Source organism: Anser brachyrhynchus (genome assembly GCF_964034855.1).
Source record: "Anser brachyrhynchus genome assembly, chromosome: 23".
NCBI lineage: Eukaryota > Metazoa > Chordata > Aves > Anseriformes > Anatidae > Anser > Anser brachyrhynchus.
In genome coordinates, this window is record NC_137716.1 from 5,117,341 (window position 1) to 5,135,450 (window position 18,110).

Genomic DNA, 18,110 nt, shown 5'->3' on the forward strand with positions numbered 1-18,110 from the left:
GGCTGCTGCGTCCCAGGGCTGGGGGTGGCAATGTCACGGGTGTCCCCAAGGGGTTTGGGGTGTCCCCAAGGGGTTTGGGGTGTCCCCATGGGGTTGGGGTGTCCCCACGGTTGGTCCCTGGGGATGCTTCCTGGGGTGCCCTTTTGGTGCTGGGTGGGTGCTGGCGGTGCTGACCCCAGCTCCGTGGGCTGGCCGCAGTGGCCGTAGTTGGTGACTGTCCCCAAATGTCCCCGTCCCCAGGCCGGCCAGGCCCCATCCCGAGCATCCTGGCGGCGTTGTGTCCCCGCTCCTCACCGGGGTATAAATATCCCCGCGTTACTTAGCGACTAATTGCACGGAGCGCAACGGGGGGGGGGGGGGGGGGGGGGGGGGGGGGGGAGCCCCTAATGAGTAGCTGGAATTGTGAGCTGCTAATTACCCCTGTGCTGAGCTGCTGCTTCTCTCCTGCTGGGGTCTGTCCGTCCGTCCGTCCGTCCGCGCGTTGTGGCTTCCTGCCTTATGGCATCCCCCAGCACCGCTGCTCGGCACGGCCAGCCCAAGACCCCATTACCGTGGGTTTACGGGGCAGGGGGGGCCGGGAGCCGAGGCTCTTCCCCCCCCTCCAAGGGCAGGCACCTTCCAGCACCCGTGCCCTGGGATGCTCCTGGTTGCGTCCCTCGGGATGACCAGGCTGGTGCTTCTGCACCAACCCGCACGTGTTCAGCAGCCGGCCGGTGCCGTGGGGGTCTGGGAATGAGCTCCATCCCTGCGGGGTCTTGGTGAGTGCCACGGAGGCAGCTTGGGGCTTGGGGAGGTGCGGGGTGGCTCGTCCGGACACGAGGAGCTTGTCCACCCCGGACCCACCGGTGGGTGCAGCCCCGCTCCTCTCGCTGCCCCCCGTTACGGGCTGTGTGTGCAGGGGGTGGGTGTGCGTGCACGCCACGTGTGCGCGGGGGTGTGCAGATGCAACGCTGATGGGGAGGTGTTTTAAAACGAGCCCCCCCCCGTGTGTGTTTTGGGGCTGGAGGGACGCAGACCCAGCCAGGCTGGCGGCCGCGGTGCCAGCCCCAACCCGGTGCCGCTTTTCCCCCTTGCTGAAGCATCCGTCGCCTGGTTTTAACGGGGCCTTTTCGCCCGTCCCAAAAGCTCCGACACTGATTCCCTTCACCTGCCTGCAGGACGGGGCTCAGGCACTCAGCACGGTGCAGGATTAACCCCAGCTGAGCTGCGGGGCCACGGTGGTGCCCGGTGCGTTACCCCTGCTGGGGCAGGGCTGGCCCCAAGCACCCCACCAGTACGCCCTGTTCACCCCAAGCACCCCACAGCTATGCCCTGCTCACCCCGAACCCGGCAGCGTGGCTCTGCCCCGGGCTCAGCACCTCCCGGGGGGGCTTTGTCCTCCAGAGCCTGTTTATTTATAGGCTCGGGGCACTGCATGCGCAGCGAAAAGCAGGTCCCGGGTAAATATCTCCCCGTGGGTCCTTGCGGTGATGCTGCCTTCACAGGATTTACAGCTTCAAAGGCTCTGCCTCAAAGCCTGCAAATATCTTTTCATCATTTCAGCTGCGGTCTAATTACCCGGCTGGCCGCCAGCGCTGGCCTGCTCTCCCAGGTACGGCTCCCCCTAATAGCCGGGGTTTATTATTTAAATGTTGGCGTTTGGCTCCCGTTTCCCACCCTTAGCCGTGTCCACGGCCACCTCTGCGCCCCAAAACCTGCTCATCCCAACCCCCCCCGTGCTGGGGCACCGCGCTCCTGCCCGCCGCCAGCGGCGCGTGCGGCTCTCAGCTGCACCGAGTTATTAATTAAACGCGCGGTATCGCTCCCCACTTCATCCTGGGTGTAATTATGTCACAGGTATAGCGGAAAGCCACGCTCGTTAATGCTCGCCGGAGGGGGATTAAGGGAGCAGGAGCTGCCCCAGCCCCAGCAGCGCGTCGCCGCGCTCCCTGCTCTCCACGCCGCTCATCGCGTCGTGGCTGTCCCTGTCCCCCTGGGGAATTGGGGGGGGGGTTCCTGCTCTGCCAGGGGACCAGCTCGTGCCACGGGGACAGAGAGTGGCCCTGCCAGCTGCGGAGCCTCCGTGCCCGTGATTTATGGCGAGCACCAGCCCTGCTGGCCCTGGGGTCGCTCGCCGTGACGGATGCGGGGAGCAGCCCCGGCCACGGGCACCCGTTAATTATTGGCTCTGGATTTATGAGAAATCCCAGCTCCCGTTAACGACAGCAGTGGGTGGCTCACGGCGATTTACCCGGAGCCGGGGGAGGCGGCGGTGTCGGGGTCAGCGCCGGCTTTTCGGAGGGGCTGCCTTTCCCCGGAGCGTGCTCAGCTGGGAGGATAATTTATGGTTTCGTATCAGCGCGGCTGATCTTGGAGCCTTTCCAGCGTCATCTTCCCTTTCTCCGCGCTGCTTTCCTTGAAAGCTGAGTTCCCAGGACGGGATCCAGCTCCCAGGTTGGGAGGTGCCGTGGTCCCTGGCAGCCCTGCCCGGGGGGACCCCAGGACCCTGATCCTGCTTGCCCAGGGATTAAATCAAGCGTGCGCGGAGCCGTAATGGGGCTCAGCGGGTCCCTGGCACCAGCAGGCTCTGGCTAAGCCAGTTCCTGCTCCTGTTTAAGGATGCTGTGGCGTTCCTGAGAGCTGGGCAGTGCAGAATCCACCACCCCTGCAGCACAGGAGCCCTGTCCCAGCCCAGACCCCGCTGTGGCTGTGCCCATGGGGTCAGCAGCTGAGCCCCGTGCACCCCGATGCCCGTTTGCACCGCTTTTAGGGTGCCGGGGAGCCTGAAACTGCTGAACCTCGACACACATCATGTAACCAGAGCACGAAGAAGTGGGGTACCTGCACCTCTCCCCTGCAGCCAGGGTGCCATCAGCAGGCTCCAGCTTTGGGGAGATTTCAGCGGGTTTTGGTGTTTCCTTGGCGGCTGTCTCCTGGCGGAGCTGCTTGCAGATGGAGGAGAGGCAGAGACTGGAGCGGGCGCCTAAAATAGGTCAAGGGAACCGCGCTCGTTTTTCACCGCCGGCAGCTCGGGGAGGCTGGGACACCCCGAGTGTGCCCACACCGAATCCTCAGCACCCCCGGGGTGGGTGCTGCCCGCACCCTGCTCCCCCGGGGTGGGTGGCACCCCGCAGCACCCCAGGGTGCCGTGGCTGCGCCCAGAGGCTGCAGCAATGGACAGGGCTGGGAGATGTTGCCTGAGAGCCCATCCCTGGCGCTTGGTGCGCAGCCTGGGAGCCCAGCGCCATCCTGTCTCCGCTGTCCTCACCCGGAGCCGGCCACGGTCCCCTCTTCGTGGTGTCCCGGGGCGGTGGCAGCCGTGGCAGGGGCAGGGTTAAGGCGGGCGGCTGCAGGCTGAGCCTCCCTGAGCGAGGGGGATTAGCGATGTTCGCGAAGTCCCCGCGGTACTGGCAATTCCCTGCCTTGTCCATCGATCCCTGCGAGGTGTTAAGAGAGGCTGGAGCATCGATCGGCGCAAAGCCCTGGGTGGCAGCGAGCCCGGGCAGCGGCGTGCGGGGGCGATGAGCATGAGGCCGAAGGCTTCCCTGGGTGGGGTCCAGCCCTGATCCCTCGCCGGGTTCGGAGGCCAAGGCGGGGGGGAATTTTTGGTGCAGTGCACTTGGGGGGGCAGGGGGGCACTGCTCAGAGCTGGGGACCGAACCCTGAGCAGCACCTGTGGGTCCAGGATCCTGGCAAACCCAGCACTCCTGCGCCTGCCCCTGTGGGGACCCACCGGGATCAAAGAGACGGTGCCGGGCTGGGGAGGTTGGCTTGGCTAACCCAGCACCAAAAAGGAGTGGATTTTCCTCAAAAGAAAGGAAGGGGGGAGGGCTAAAGACAAAAGAGGCCATTTACTGGCAGGCTGACAGCCCAGGCAAAAACGATATCAAGGTAAAAAATCGCGTGTTAAGAAAAGGAAAGAGCTGACCTTAACTCCAGTTCTTAGATGCAAGAAATGGCAGGATTTTTTTTCCAACCTAATTGGGTTTTTAACCATTTAGGGCTATTTGTTTACTCCACTTCAAAGCTCGGAGTGAATCATTTCATACTAACTCGCCATAAAGCAGCCTATTTGACTCGGATCGTCCTTGAGTTCTGCCGGTGCTGCGTAAGGGGATTTAGTCCTGGCTGGGGGAGCGAACCCCGCGGGGTCCCCGCGCCACCGCGGTGCTCCCCTGCTCCTCCTACAACAGGACAGCTTGAGTTTCTCGACTGCTCTGAAATCTGGAAAATAGACATTGGAGGGGGGAAAAAAAAAAAACTAAAAGGGGCTCGACGCCTTCCTGGGAACGGCGGCACCCGGCGAGGGGGGTGGGATGTCGCCCCCATGGTCTTTTCTCTCCGGCGGGTGTTGCCTGAGCTACCCGGGGGGAAAAATGCTCGGGGCCGGGCTCTGCCGCCCAGCGAGCGCCGGGTTAGCCACGCTTGAGGGGAAAAGCACAATCGGGGCCCCAGACCCCTCAGGGGGCTCTTCCCCCCCCCACGGGAGCCGCTCTGCCAAGGGGCATCCGCGTGGCGGGCGCTGCCGGTTCCGGCCCATGGCTGGGCTCGGGGGGCACTGTGCTGGGGGAACCGGAGCACGGGGCAGGATTGGGGCGCGTGGGGCAAGGGGCAGGAGGTGCAGTGCTGCCGTCGGAGGTGGTGTGGGGCTGGGGGGGGTGCGTGCGGTGCCTCATGCTGGGGTCCCATGGGTCGGTCCTGCACCCCACGCCCGGCACCATGCTGCACGGGCAACCCCGCCTGCCCCCAAGGGAAGCACCAGCGGGGCTGGGAGCTTTAGGAGCCCCAAATCCAGGCTGAGGGGGGTGAGGAGGCAGCCCCTGCACACCCTTTGCTCTGCTCCTCTTCCTCTGCAGGGCACCTCAACCCAAGAGACGAAGTCTTCACGGGGAGAAGGGAAATGCCACGTGGATGAGGAGCAGCGAGGATGAACTCCCCCGAGGAGGAGGTGAGCGTGGCAGGGCTCGGCGTCAAGGCCTGGGGGGATGTCCTCCTCCTGCACGAGCGCGAAGCCTCCCCGGCCTCCTTTCGTTGCCGGAGGAGAACAGAAAGTCTCCAAGTTATAAAAAGGAGGTTGCGAAAGTCACCGGCTTCGCGCAGAAACGGAGCGGGCGAGAGCTGGAGGGGAGGTTAAAAATATCCCCGGCTCCGCGGGAGGCTGAGGGCGGGAGTGGGGGGGACCGGGGGACACGGGGACGGGGCCGGCCTGCACGAAGCTGGGCTCCGGGGACAGCTGGGAGCACCCCAGGGAGAGGGGCCGGGGGGAGGGAGGTGGATCGGGGGCACCTCTGGACCTCGGTGACCTTAGGAACAGCTGGACTGGGGCAATGGGGGAAAAGCTGGACAGGGCGACCCCGTGATGGTGATGGGGACAGCTGGACTGGGGATGTGGGGGCACATTGGGGTGGGCAGGCGAGCCCTGACATCGGGGGGAGAGCAGCTGGATGGGCAGTGTGGGGTTGGCAATGGGAACAGCTGGATTTGGGGTTGGGGAACAGCTGGATTTGGGGTTGGGGAACAGCTGGATTTGGGGTTGGCAATGGGAACAGCTGGATTTGGGGTTGGGAAGCAGCTGGATTTGGGGTTGGCAATTGGAAGAGCTAGATCTAGGGTTGGGGAGCAGCTGGATCTGGGGTTGGGGAGCAGCTGGATTTGGGGCTGGGAAACAACTGGAAGGGATGCCCACCATGGTGACAGTCACAGCCAGATGAGGGTCACGAGAGGAATGGGCTGCCCAGCCGAGACTGAGGAGGGCTCCTTTCCTTCCCCCCGTCCCCGGAGCAGTCGTGGACGTTCCCCTCTTCCCGGATGAACTTGATTAAGTTAACGCTCGTCTCCGCGCCGCTCTCCAGAGCAGGGAGTCGGCAGCGGGGTGGCAGGAACAAGGTCATTAAAGCAGAAAGAAAAATACATTAGGAATGTTCAACTGCTCAGTCTAGCCTGAAATGTGCTTAAATCAGCCCTGAGTAAACAATGAGACAGGATTAGTCGCAATTAGTTTTCATTAGGAGGGTGGCATCTCCCTCCCCTGCTCCCCAGGGGCTGCTGCCCTCCCTGGCGGGCACCGGGGGACACGGCATCAGGATCCGGCCCCAGCCACGCAATGGGGTGCAGGAGAAGGGCGCAGGGCTTGGGGACGGAGCCTGGAGGGTCACAAACACGCGGGTGTCGGCGTCCTTCCCCGCGCGGGGGCTGCAGGGAGCCGCGTTATCTCCGCCAAGGCAGGCACAAGGGGCCGGCAGCAGGCAGAGCTTCAAAGGGAACGTGTAAATCCGGCGTATGCAAAACTCCAGCCGGCCCCGCAGATAAACAGCGATGTGGCTGGGTGTCCTCTGCCAGCCCGCGGCTGCCGCAGCGCCGGGGAGGAGTGCTGGGCCTCGGGGTGGTGCTCAGCGCCTCGGGGGGAAGCTCAGCCTCAGGGCGATGCTGGGCCTCAGAGCGATGCTCGGCCTCGGGGTGATGCTCGGCCTCGGGGCGATGCGCATCCTCAGGGCAATGCTCCTCCTCAGCACACCCCACGCAGACTCGATTTTTGCAGCCCCCACCTGCGGGCAGGGCTGGGCTGAGCGCGAGCCCATCGAGCTCTGGGGATGGGGTGGCACAGGGCGAGGGCTCCGTGTCCTCCGTGGGTCCCGTGGCGCTGCGTGGGGTGGATGCTCCTGGTGGTCCCGTGGGATGGGGACGCTCCAGCTGCCGGTACGTGGTGGCTCCATCCCTCGGGGGCTGCCGCTGGGCTGACACGAGCTGCCAGCTCTCCCCTCGTGCCACCCAAACCCCAAAAACATCCCCAGAGGAGCGATGGGAAAAAACCAATGCCACCTACTGGAATGGGGCAAATTCATCCTCTTTTGGGGCTGCCGTGCCCGGCGGCTTGTCACCTCCCTGCCGGCTCAGCCCTGCCGTGGTGAATCCCTCGCCCACCATCAGCCAAGCGCGGCTGTGCCAACGTGGGGTCCCTCGCCCCCGCCCCGGAGCACGGCCCCCGTCATTAGCACCCAGAAAATGTTGGGTTTCTGGCTGGGAAAACACGGCAGATATGTACATTAAACATCAAATTATAAAATTAACAGATTCAAACCGAGGATGATTTGCATGTGCAAATTAACTTAATTACCACTCTTCCTCCCCGAACGCCACGGCGTTCCGGGGAAGGGCCGGGCACGGCGCTGGCTCGCTGCAGGTGCTGGGTTCGCCGCGGGGCGCTGGGTGCCTGCCGGGTGCTGCTGGGGGGGCTAAACGGGGGGGTGACAACAGCACGGGGAGCTCTGGGAACAGTGATGCTGCTCCCATCTGAGCAAACACGCCGAAATGCGTGCGTGCACGCAGGCTTGCACGTGCACACGCGTGCGCGCACACGCGCGTGCCCCCTCTGTGCCCCCCCCCCCCCCGAAGGCAACAAAGGCTGCTCTGTGGCTCGCTGCGGACCCGAGCCGCCTGGGCCCCTGCCCAGCTCCCAGCCCAGGTGGGAGGCTCTGGCACGGCGGCGGGCGCGTGAAAGGCCGCTGTGTCCGGGCTGCCTGCCCGCCGGGACTGCCAGCGCGGCCCCGCCGCCGGCACCAGCGCCGCGGCGCCCCGGGGCAGCGAGCCAGTGCCAGGCGCCGGGCCCAGCGGCCTCGGCTGCAGCTGGAAGTCCCGGGGGGACAGGGAGATGCGCTCCCCTCCGCTCCCAAGGCGTGCCACGCGCGCCCCTTACGGCCCTGCTCCTGCCTCCCCGTGCCTCAGTTTCTCCACCAGCTCTGCCACCCAGCTGCCCGGGAGCTGTCCCCGTCCCGTTCCGCGTGCAGCACCCTGGGGTCCCCATCGCCCCGCACCCTCCCCACCAGGGCATGGTGCAGGGGGGGTGCTGAGCCCTCACCCAAAACCAGCAGCACCCTGGGGTCCCCAGCCCCACACCCTCCCCACCGGGGCACGGTGCTGGGGGGGGCGCTGAGCCCTCACCCCAGCAGCACCCGCGGGGTCCGCAGCCTCCGTAGGGGCCGGGAGATGGAAGGGGCTGGTAGGAGCCATCCCCTCGGGAGCAGCACCCGCGCTGCGGGCACGGGGCTCATCCTGCACCCAGCCCCTCTCCATATCTCCCCGGCCAGATGCCGCTCGAGGTTGCAGGCGCAGAGAAAGCTCCAGCACGAGATCTGGGCCGGGATATGGCGCAATTAGCCACAGCCCTCGCCGCCAGCTCCCCCGGGAGCGGGCAGATAAGGGAACAACTTGTTGGGCGTTATCTCCCCCTTCTATCTCTCTCTCTCTCTCCTCTTTCTGTTCCGCCTTTTCTTTATTTTTCCCCGTCCTCGGTCGTGTCGCAGGCACAGCTGAAGCAGTTGCAGCGTCCTCCATGCCCTGAGCACCCTGAGGGAGTTTGGGGTCAGCCGGGGGGGGGGGGGAGGCTCGCTGCACGATTCCCAGTTTGCCCAGTGCCTCCCACGAGGTGGGCTGCTGGGCGAGGCAGGCCCTCCCGCAGGGGCAGGCAGGCGGTGAGCAGCAGCTAATTGGGAGAGAGTCAATTAGCAGGGGTTGAGCTCGCTGCCTGCTGCTCAACCAGAGCCGTGCGCCCTGCAGGGTGTTGGGGGGATGCCCTGGGGCTGCCCGCAAAGGGTGGTGCCGAAACTGGTTCCCAGCAGCAGCCTTTGGGGGTGCACGGAGAGGAGAGGACCCCCCTGTGCCATGGCAGCTGACCCCCCCGAGCCATAAAATCCCCCTCCTGGGCCCCCTGGGTAGCTGGAGGGGAGGGGGGGGGAAGAAAGCAAGTTGGGGTGGCGTGGGTCCCGTGCCGTGCCATGCCGTGCCGTGCCAAACTCAGCAGGCGTGCTGGGGCAGGCCTGGGGGCCGCGGCTACACCCAGCGCTCCCCCCGCATGCCTGGCATGCACGAGGCGCACGCGGGGGCCGAGCTCTTTCCCCGACCCCCCCACTTTCCCCCCCTTTTACCCCACCAGCCCGCAGCGAGAGCCCCCCCCCCCCCCCCGGCCACCCGTCCCCGGAGCACGGCACCGCTGGTGGCACGGGGTGGGTGGGTGCCTGCGCCTGGGCGCCGGGTGCTGGCAGCGGGGGCGCGGGGAGGGTCTGTGAGCCCCCGCAGCCCCGGCACGCGTGGGCAGGGGCTGCCCGGCCCCCCGGCACCGCGTGCCTCCCGTGCACAGCATCCCTCGGGTAATTTACGGCCCGGTCGGGGGAAACTCAAACCCGGGCAGCTGGGAGCTGCGGTGCCCCAGGGAAGGGCTCGGGCGCGTTCCCACCGCGTCTGACGGAGGCGGCATCACGCAGCCTCTGAACCGCTCCTGCGTTTGCACCTCTGGAGCGTTTCCCCTATAAATAAATCCCTACGGGGAGGTGGGGACGGCGCCCACGCCGCCGAGCCCTCCTGGCCCACGTGTGCCACCCGGCCCCGGTGCCGGTGCCGAGCGCGGCGGTCAGCGCGCCGCAGCCTGCCGCCAGCCTGCGGGATTTACGGCGAGCCAATTAGCTCCTCGCCGACTCTATAGGTTTCCGAAAGGTCAGCTAAACCCCACAGCCCGGGAATAAATCTCCGCGCGGAGGCTGGGACGCCGTGAGGGTTCTCCCAAAGCTGCGATTTTCCAAACCGCCAGCCAAATCTGCATCCCGGGGTGGGGGGGTGGGGATTTCTGCAACCCCCGCGGGGTGCTGCGGGGTTTGGGGTGGGCAGCACCCATGGGAAGCACCCACGGGATGCTCCCGCACCCGTCCTGGGGCTGAGCCCTCCTGCCCGGTGACCCGTGAGCAAAGCCAGAAGTGCAGCCCACCGGGGAGGGGGCAGCGACCCCCTGTCCCTGTCCCCAGGTGCCACCAGGGTGCGATTTCGGCCCTGGGCCAAAGCACCTCAGCGGCTTGCGATGGTTTGGGAGGGGGTTTGGGGAGGCGGGGAGGGATTGACGGGGAGGATCCGTGTTGGTCTTGGAGAGCCCGAGCCTGGCCAGCGCGGCGAGCCAAGGGCCGGGCTGCGTGCGAACAGGTCAAGGGGCTCCGCGCTGTCCCCCCGCTGTCACCCTGGGGACAGTGACTCAGGCGCTGAGTCACGGCCGCGGTTTCCTTCCAGCTGGGGGGGTGGGGGGGTCCCCGGAGACCCCCCCCCTTCCTGCACGGGCAGCCCCCGGCCCCGGTGTGTTCGGTGTCCCCGTCCCCAGCAGCGCGGTGCCGGATGAGGACCCCGCGGCTCCCAGGGGAGGCCGAGCACCCGGCGGGAGCCTCGGGGGGGGCACCGAGGGGCTGCCAAAATTTCATTTCGGCAGCCCCGGGGAGACACGAGGGAGGCCTGGGTGCCCCCAGCCCTTCTACAGCACCCGGGGGGGGGGAGGATTTATCCGGATTTACCCCCCCCGGGGGGCCGGCCTCACGCCCCAGCCTCCGTCTCCACAGCCTCCTCGGGTGTCCTGAGCCCCCACCCATGGGTGCTGGCCGCGGCATCGCCCGGCGCCGGCAATTCTCCGTGGACGAGCGGCAATTCTCCGTGCCAAGCATCTGCCTGGAGTGTGGGGGGGGGGGGTAGAAAGAAGGCGGGGGGGGGCGCTGGTTTATTTATGACTGCCGTGATTTTTTTTGTGTGCGGTTTGTTGTTTTTTTTATATATTTTTCTGGGAAAGTTCAGCTAAAACAGGCTCGGGAAGCAGATGGTGGAGGGGAATACGATGCCGGGCTGGTGCTAACGGATTGAACACGTGAAAGGGGAGGGGGGGGGGAAACCTTCTCCGGCCCCGCTCTGCGCCCCCCCCTCCCCAATACATCAACCCCCCCCGGGGGGGTGCCGGTGCCCACCCCGCACCCCGCTGCCAGCCCCGAGCCCCCTGCGCGGGGGGAAACTGAGGCACGGGGGGGGGGGGGCACATGGGGAAACTGAGGCACGGGGGGCACGGCCAGTGCCGGGGGGGGCGGAACTGAGGCTGCGGGGGGGGGGGGCTCGGTCCTGCTGGCTCTGCGGGGCCAGGGAGGGGATGGAGGCGGGGGGGGGGGCTTTTGTAGGGGGAAACTGAGGCAGGGAGGGGGGGGAGTGCCCCCAGCACCCCTCTGGAGCCAGAGTGGGGGGGTCTCGGTGCAGGAAAGGGGGGATCCCTTTTGCGGGGGGGCTGGTGAAGGAGGACACGAGTGGGTCAGGGAGCCGGGGGGGGCCCCCAGCACCCCCCCAGTGCCGAGCTGGCTGCACCGACACAGGCTGGGAGGGGGGGGTGGGGACAAGGGGGGGGCGCTGCCCCCTCCTCCCCTCTCCAAAACGGGGACCGGGGGCAGGGCAAGGCGGAGGGGGGGGGGGGGGGGGCACGGCCGGAGCCTCCCCCCCCCCCCCCTCCCCGCTCCGTTCTCGGCCCCGCCCCGCCCGGTGGCCCCGGCGCCTCCCGCCGCGGCGGCGCGCACGGAGCGGGGCCGAGCCGAGCCGAGCCGCGCTGCCGGCGGGCGCAGGTGCGCGGTGCCCCCCCCCCCAAAGCCCTGCCACCCCCCCCCCCGCCTCCCGGAGCCCCCCCTCCAAACCTCCGGCCCCCGGGGGTTCAAGGTAAGAACGCGGCCGGTGCCCCCCCCCCCCCCACCTTTTCCTTCCCTCCCCCCCCCCCGGTGATGCGGTCCCCCCCCCCCAAATCTCAGCCGTTCTCTCCCGGTTTTTACCCGTGCCCCCCCACCCCCCCCACCCCAAAAAGGAACCGGGGTGAAGTTTCGCCCCCCCCCCCCCCCAGCTTCCATCCGTAGGGGGCTGCCGGGGTGGGGAGGGGGGCTGCGGCTCTCCGCGGGGTGGGAGGGTGGGGGACAAAAAAATTAAAAAAAAGGGGAAAAATTTAAAAAAATAAAAAAAAAGGAAAATGTCCCCCCCCCCCCCGGCGGCCCTCCCCCCCCCCCCCCCGCCCGGCTGCTGCTGCTGCTGCTGCTGCATTGGGAAGCGGCGCTTTTGTTAGCGGCTCCCCGGGCGGAGCAGGCGGAACCTTGAAGGGTCACGGGCTGCAGGGACCCCCCCGCCCCCCCCCCCCGCCCCCCTCCCGCACCCCGGCCCTCCCCCGGCCCCCGCTCCCCCCCCCCGCTCCCCCCCAACCCGCTCCCCTCCTGCCCCTCCCTGCCCCTTCCCTCCCGCACCGCGGTGCCCCCCCCCCCCCCTTTGCCCTCCCCTCCCCGATCCTTGGCACCTCCATCCTGCAGCCCCCCCCCACCTCCAGCGCCCCCCCCCCGCACCTCAATCCCCCCCCCCACCTCCTCGGCTCCCCCCCAGCATCCCCATCCCGCACCCCCCCATCTCCTCCCGTCACCCCCTCCCTGCACCCTGGTCCCCCGAGACCCCCCCCAGCCCAACACCCCCATGCCCCCCCCCCCGCACCCTGGAGCCCCCCCCCAGCACCCCAGTACCGCACCCATCCAGCACCCAGCTCCCAACCCCCCCTCCCCAGCCGTTTTGCCTCCGCCGCCTCTTTGGGAAGCAGCCAGGGTTTGTGGTGCTGGGGGGGGGGCCAGGAATGAAAGGGGGGGGGGCTGGTGTGTGCCCCCCCCATGCAGCTTTAGCTGGGTTGGGGCTGCAATGGGGGAGGGGGGGGGGCATGGCCAGTGCAGCCTCCGAAGGGTGGAGGGGGGCAGCGAGGGCTCGGAGTGGGGGGGCAGCAGTAGGGGACCCCCCCCCCCCAAAAGAGCCCCACGGGGCTGGAGACGGTGGAGCCCCCCCAAAGGGGGGGGCGGGGGGGGCTGCCCGGCTCTGTCTCGCCGCGGCCATAACTTTTCCTCCCTATTCCTGTGAGGTTTCGGGGGGGGGGGGGGCACCCTGCAGAATTGGGGCACCCCCTGTGTGAGCTGCTGGGGGGGGCTGGCACCCCCCAGCTGCAGGACACGGCCAGGGACCCTCACGCAGGGGGTGTCAGTGGGTCTAGCGGGGGGGCTGTCAGCCCCTTCGGGGCTCAGCACCACGGTGCTGATGTTGGGGGGGGGGGGATACGTAACCCCAAAATTATATGGGGGGGGGGAAGCCTGGTCCAAATCCTGCTCTGTCACCCTGAGCACCCCGAGCACCCCCCCCCCCCCGCAACGTGGCCTCCTTCACTCCCCCGTCACCCAGGTCAGTTGGGGTGGGGGGCCCTGAGCACCATCCTGCCCAGCCCTCGGCCCCACCAGCACCCTTGGGTGCCCCCATACGGGGCGGGGGGGGGGGGCAGCGGGGGCCTGGCCCTGCTCGGGGTGCTGGGGGCAGCCCCCCCCCAGGGTGCGGAGCAGCGGGGCCGAGCCGTGCCGGCGCCTCGGGGTGACCTTGGGTGAGCGCCGCCGGCCCCGGCCTGCCTCAGTTTCCCCTCAGCCAGCAGGCTGGGAGCAGCCAGCCATGGGGGGGGTACAAAGAGGAGCCCCCCCCGCCATGGAGCCGGGTGCTGCACAGCCTCTGTGTGCCCGGGGACCTGCTGCATCCCCCTGGGGAAAGCCAAGGGGAGGTCCCCCCCCCGCCACCTGCCTCCTGGCAGCTTGGGGAGATGGGGACAAAGGTGGCACCGCCGTGTGCCCCCCCTTTCCTTCCCCCCCCCCCCCCCCCACTTAATGGCAGCCCATCCGGCCCCAGCGCCTTCGCCCCAGCCCCGTTTGGGTCCAGGTCGGCCCCTTGGGTGCCCGGCTGCTGTGGGGCCGGATCCTGCTGGGGGGAGGCACTGGGGGGGTGCTCCGAGGCCATCCCGTCCCCCCCCCCCGCTGTCCCGCCGCGAAAGGGCTGTGCTGGCAGCCGGGGTGCTCGGCGGCAGCGCCCGCCGTCCTCGCCTGCGATTTTAGCCAAAATTTAGGGCCTGAACTGGTGACACTAGAGGGCAGCTCCCGGCTCTGCGCGCAGCCAGGCGGCGCAGGATCCGGCCCCGGGTGCAAGCCGAGCCCCCCCCCCCCCCGGCGTTTCTGTTCCGCCCCCCCCCTCGGGGCCGTGCTGGCAGGTGCCCGCGTCCCTCTGCGGTGCCCGGGGCCAGATCCGGGGGGTGCTGAGCCCCGCATGTAGGGCTGCGGTTAGCGATGCCTCCCCGGTGCCGCCAGGAGCCCCTTTTTGCGGCGTTCCCGGGGTGACACGGGAACTGGGTCACCGCTGGCACCGGGGCACGTGGCTGTATTTGGGAGGTATTTGGGATTTGGGAGGGAGGGGGACACGGCGGGTGGGGGGGGGGTCCAGAACGTCCCTCTTGGGCGGGGGCTTTGGGGTCGGGGGCAGCACGGCCCCTTCCCGGAGCGCGAGGACCTGCTTGCGAAGCCGTTTGGGCTCCGCGTTGCCGTTCCCATAAACAAAGGGAAATGGCCCCAATCCCAGCCCCGGCGGCTCAGCGGCTCGCCCCGAAGCCGGGCGGCGGTGCCGTGCGCGGGTGTGCACGCGCGTGGGTGTGCGCACACGCCGGTTCCCCGCTGCGGGGCCGGAGGGACTGGTGCTCTCTGGAGTCCGGGAAGGTTTCGGGGCCCCCTCCGGCCCTGCCAGGAGCCCCCCCTTGGCTGGAAGTCACGGTGCGGGCGGCGATGCGCACACCCGGGTGCCGCCGTCCCCCTCGCGCGCCCGGGTGTCACCACGCACGCCTGGGTGTCACCGTCCCCCTCGCACGCCCCCTCGGCCCTCGCGCCGCTTCGGCAGCAGCAGCAGCATGAGCCACGTGATAGCTCGGCTCCCAGTTAGACCAGTGCGTCCTGAGATCCTCCGCACCGGTAGCACCGGCTGTGCCATACCGGTGCCGGGGGGGCGGGGGGGGGGTCCTCAGCGACCCCCTCTCCCTCCCCAGCTGCAAGAGCCGCGCCTGCCCGCCATGCTCGCCGCGTCCCGGGGCTCGCCGCAGCTCCGCGCTGCAGCACCGGACTCGCCTCGTGTCCTTAGCCAAGCCCGAGGATTTTTAATTAAACCTGCCGGTCTGGACGCGATTTAATTTTTCAGCGGGCTGAGCTGTGTGCGCCGTGGGGAGCAGCCGGGGCCGGGGGGGTTGGGGGGGGGGGCCTTGGGGCACGTCTCCCACATGGGGGCCGCTCTCGGGGTCCCTTTTGGTGAGGTTCTCCCGTGGAGCGTGGCGATGCCGGGGGGGCTCCGGCTTTCCACCGGCCCCTCGCGGCCTGGAGGCACAGGATGGTGCTGAGACCCCCCCAGGCAGCCCCGGCATGGAGGGGGGGCGTCTTTTGGGGTCTTCCTGCTCGTCCTTGCCGTCCCCCCCCCCACGCCGGCTGTGGAGCGTGGCCACGGCTCGGAGCGAGGTCCCGGTTCCCTCAGCGAAGGCGGGAGGGAGAGGGAGAAGGATCGTCTGGAGCGCAGGAGCCTCCCAGCGGGGCTGGGTTGTGCTAACAGGATTTTTACTCCCTATTTAATTACAATTTTGTCAAATTAAGAAAAAAAAAAAAAAAGGAGGAAAAAAAAAAAAAAGATCCCTCTCGTCTCTTTGTGCCGTTCCCGCGAGCGGCAGCCGGTTAATTAAACAGCAGGCGGCGGTGGCTGCCGAAGCCACCGGTCCCCAGAGGAGCTCCCGGGGGACCCCGGTGGCAGGGCCGAGGGCCCGGCCGCCCCGGCTCAGTCCCAGTTCCTCCCAGTTCTTCCCAGTGCGGGGCGGAGGCCCTCGGCTGGCTGGCAGCGAGGCCGGCCGTGGCTGCGGAGGCAGCGTGCTGATGCACCGTGGCTAATCCCCGGCTCTTCCCCGTGTAATCCTGCCCGCGGGGATAATCCCATCAAACCCCGCAGCACCGCGGCCGAGCTCGGCGCAGGGTGCTCCTCTCCGTCCCCTGGCGCTGGGTTTGGTGCCTTGGGGGGGGGGACCAGCCCACGTCGTGAGGTGTCCCCATGGGGGTGACACAGAGCTGTGAATGCCCGCGGGGCGTTTGGGTGCCAAGTGGGGAAACTGAGGCACAGAGCAGGGGTGGCGCAGCTGGGACCGGACTGGGGAGGTGGCCGCCGCCATCCCACCCGGCCTGCGGTGCCAAAACCAAGGTGAAGGAGGAGGGAGGGACGGGCAGAGGCACCGGCTGCTCCCGGGGCGGGCGAGCACCCACGCGCCCTCGGTGAGGTTTGATTATCGGCCCCATTCATCACCTCCCTCCCGCCGGGGGGATGTCGAGATAAAGTGCCAGTAAATTAGGAAGCGTTCAGAAGGTGGTTTGGGAGGCCGGGAGCCAGGAAGCGTCCCCGCCTGTGCGCCCGCAGCCCCTGCGCCGCGAGGGGCCGGATCCTGCCCGGCTCGGCATGGCGTCGGCAGCAGGTAGCGAGCGCGGAGCTGCAAATAACCCCGGCAGCTGCCCCGGCACCTGCTGCGCCGTATCCTTCATTTCACCTTTCCGGGAGTTAGCTTGCGCGGCGTGAGGTCAGTGCTGCGAATAGCCCCCGCGCCGCGCCGTGGGGGCAGGCACCCACCCCCGGGCAGCCCCCCCCCCAGCCCCAGCGAGCCCCCAGGTCCCCAGCCTGGGGCCGGGTGCGCGGTGGCCGGGGACGGTTCCTACGGGTGCTGCCTGGCCCCCTGTGCCCCCCCGGGACCGGCGTGCTCGTGCCCACGCTGCGGCCCTCGCCTCGTGCACGGCCCCCGTGGCTTGCACGTGCTTGTGCGCACACATGCGTGGCAGCACCACACACGCTCGTGCCAGCCGTTTGTGCCAACACGCGCACCCCCATGTGCACAACGGGCACCCGCACACCCGTGCACACACGCTGGCGCTGCGTGCACGCCCGCATTCCTGTGCACACAGCGCACGAGCTCCCTGCCTTACACGCTCACACAGCAGCCGCAGCGTGCGCAAGCTGACACCGGTGCGCCCGTGCCAACCCGGTGCACGTGCACCGACACACGCAGGCAACCTGGTGCCAGCCTGTGCCGACACCTGTGCACACGCATGTGCCCACACCAACACCTGCACGTGCGTGTGCACCCGTGGCAGCCGGCGCACACGCTGGCACTGGTGCACGCACGGCAGGCACCCGGTGCCCACGGACCCTGGCGCCACCGAGCCTCCTGTGCCCGTTCCCTCCCCGGCCCTTTGAAATCCTCCTCAAAGGCTCCCTCTGCCTTTGAACAGTTCCTCCCCCGGAAGCGCAAATCAATAATCTTTTTTTTTTTTTTTTTTTTTTTTCCCTCCTTGCTGCCGCTCCTGGGCCCTTAGCAACGCATCTGCCTCGCCGTGCGCATCTGCTCGGCCCTCTGGGGGGAACACCCGGGGGTCCCCGTGTCCCGTGGTGGTGGCTCGGGGAGCCTTTGTCACCTTCCCGGCCGGGAGGGGGCTTTGCGGTGCTGGTGGTGGCACTGGGGGGGGAACACGCGGGGCTGGCACGGGGGCTGAGTTGTGCACGGAGGAGGGATGTGAACGCGGCCCCCCAGCTCCCGCAGCCCCCCCTGCCCACAGGCGTGAGGGTGGTGGTGGCACCGGTGAGGGTGGGCGCAGGGGATGGTGGCACCTGGTGCCGGTGGCACTGGTGGAGGTGTCCCCAAGGCCACTTAAGTTCGGGGCGAGGACCCCTGGGGGTCCAGGCCCAGTCCCAGGCGCCGCAGCCAGGAGGGAGCCGAGCGCCGGCCTGTGCCGCGGGGACAATTTGGGGACAGTGGCAGAGCACGGAGCGGTTTCGGGGGCAGCGAGGCAACACCTGACCTTCCGGCGAGGCAGCGGGCGCGGAGGCGGAGGCGCGGGGGGCGCAACTGCGAACAATGGCCCTTTGTTCCCCGCCAGCATCCCGCGGCCCCCTCTCCGGTGCCCGCACCGCCCGGCTCCAGCGTGCCCCAAAGCATGGCCGGGGAGCAGGGGGGGTCGTGGCTCCGCGGGGGGTCGTGGCTCTGGGGGGGCCCCGAGTGGTCCCCAGCCGGAGCTGTGCTGCGCCACGCCATGGGGCAGGGGGGCGAACGGGGCACGGGGGCAGCCCCTTCCCGAAATTTGGGTGCTGCTCCCCCGGCAGAGCTCAGCCCACAGCGCACCCAGAAGGTGCCTGACTTGGAGCGGGGAGTGGGGGGGCACAAAGTGGGTGCCCGGGGGGCTGCCGTCACCTCGGGGACACGCGTGGTCCCCGGGGCTGCGAAGCCCCTGCGCCCGCCCGCAGCCCTGGCTTCTCTCCGTCGGTCCCGCCGCGTGCCTTCGCGGAGCACGGCGGATATTTTCATCTTCTTTAACTACAAATAAGTTTTCTGAAGCGTAGAAATTTCAAATCAAGGCGCTGGTGCCTGGCCTTGGAGCAATTAAAGGTAACATTTTCCCAAAGAGAGCGAGGCAGCC

General features: G+C 68.2%; 1 protein-coding gene across 1 annotated transcript in view; it reads left to right on the top strand.

Moving 5' to 3' along the window:
• Nucleotides 1–365: 365 nt before the first annotated feature.
• The window catches only part of SEMA6B (semaphorin 6B), a 31,010-nt gene continuing 13,265 nt past the window's right edge, over nt 366–18,110 (top strand). The window contains 2 exon segments of the mRNA XM_080566138.1: nt 366–758; nt 4,836–4,927. Coding sequence (XP_080422264.1) covers nt 499–758; nt 4,836–4,927 — 352 coding nt within the window. The 5' untranslated portion in view covers nt 366–498.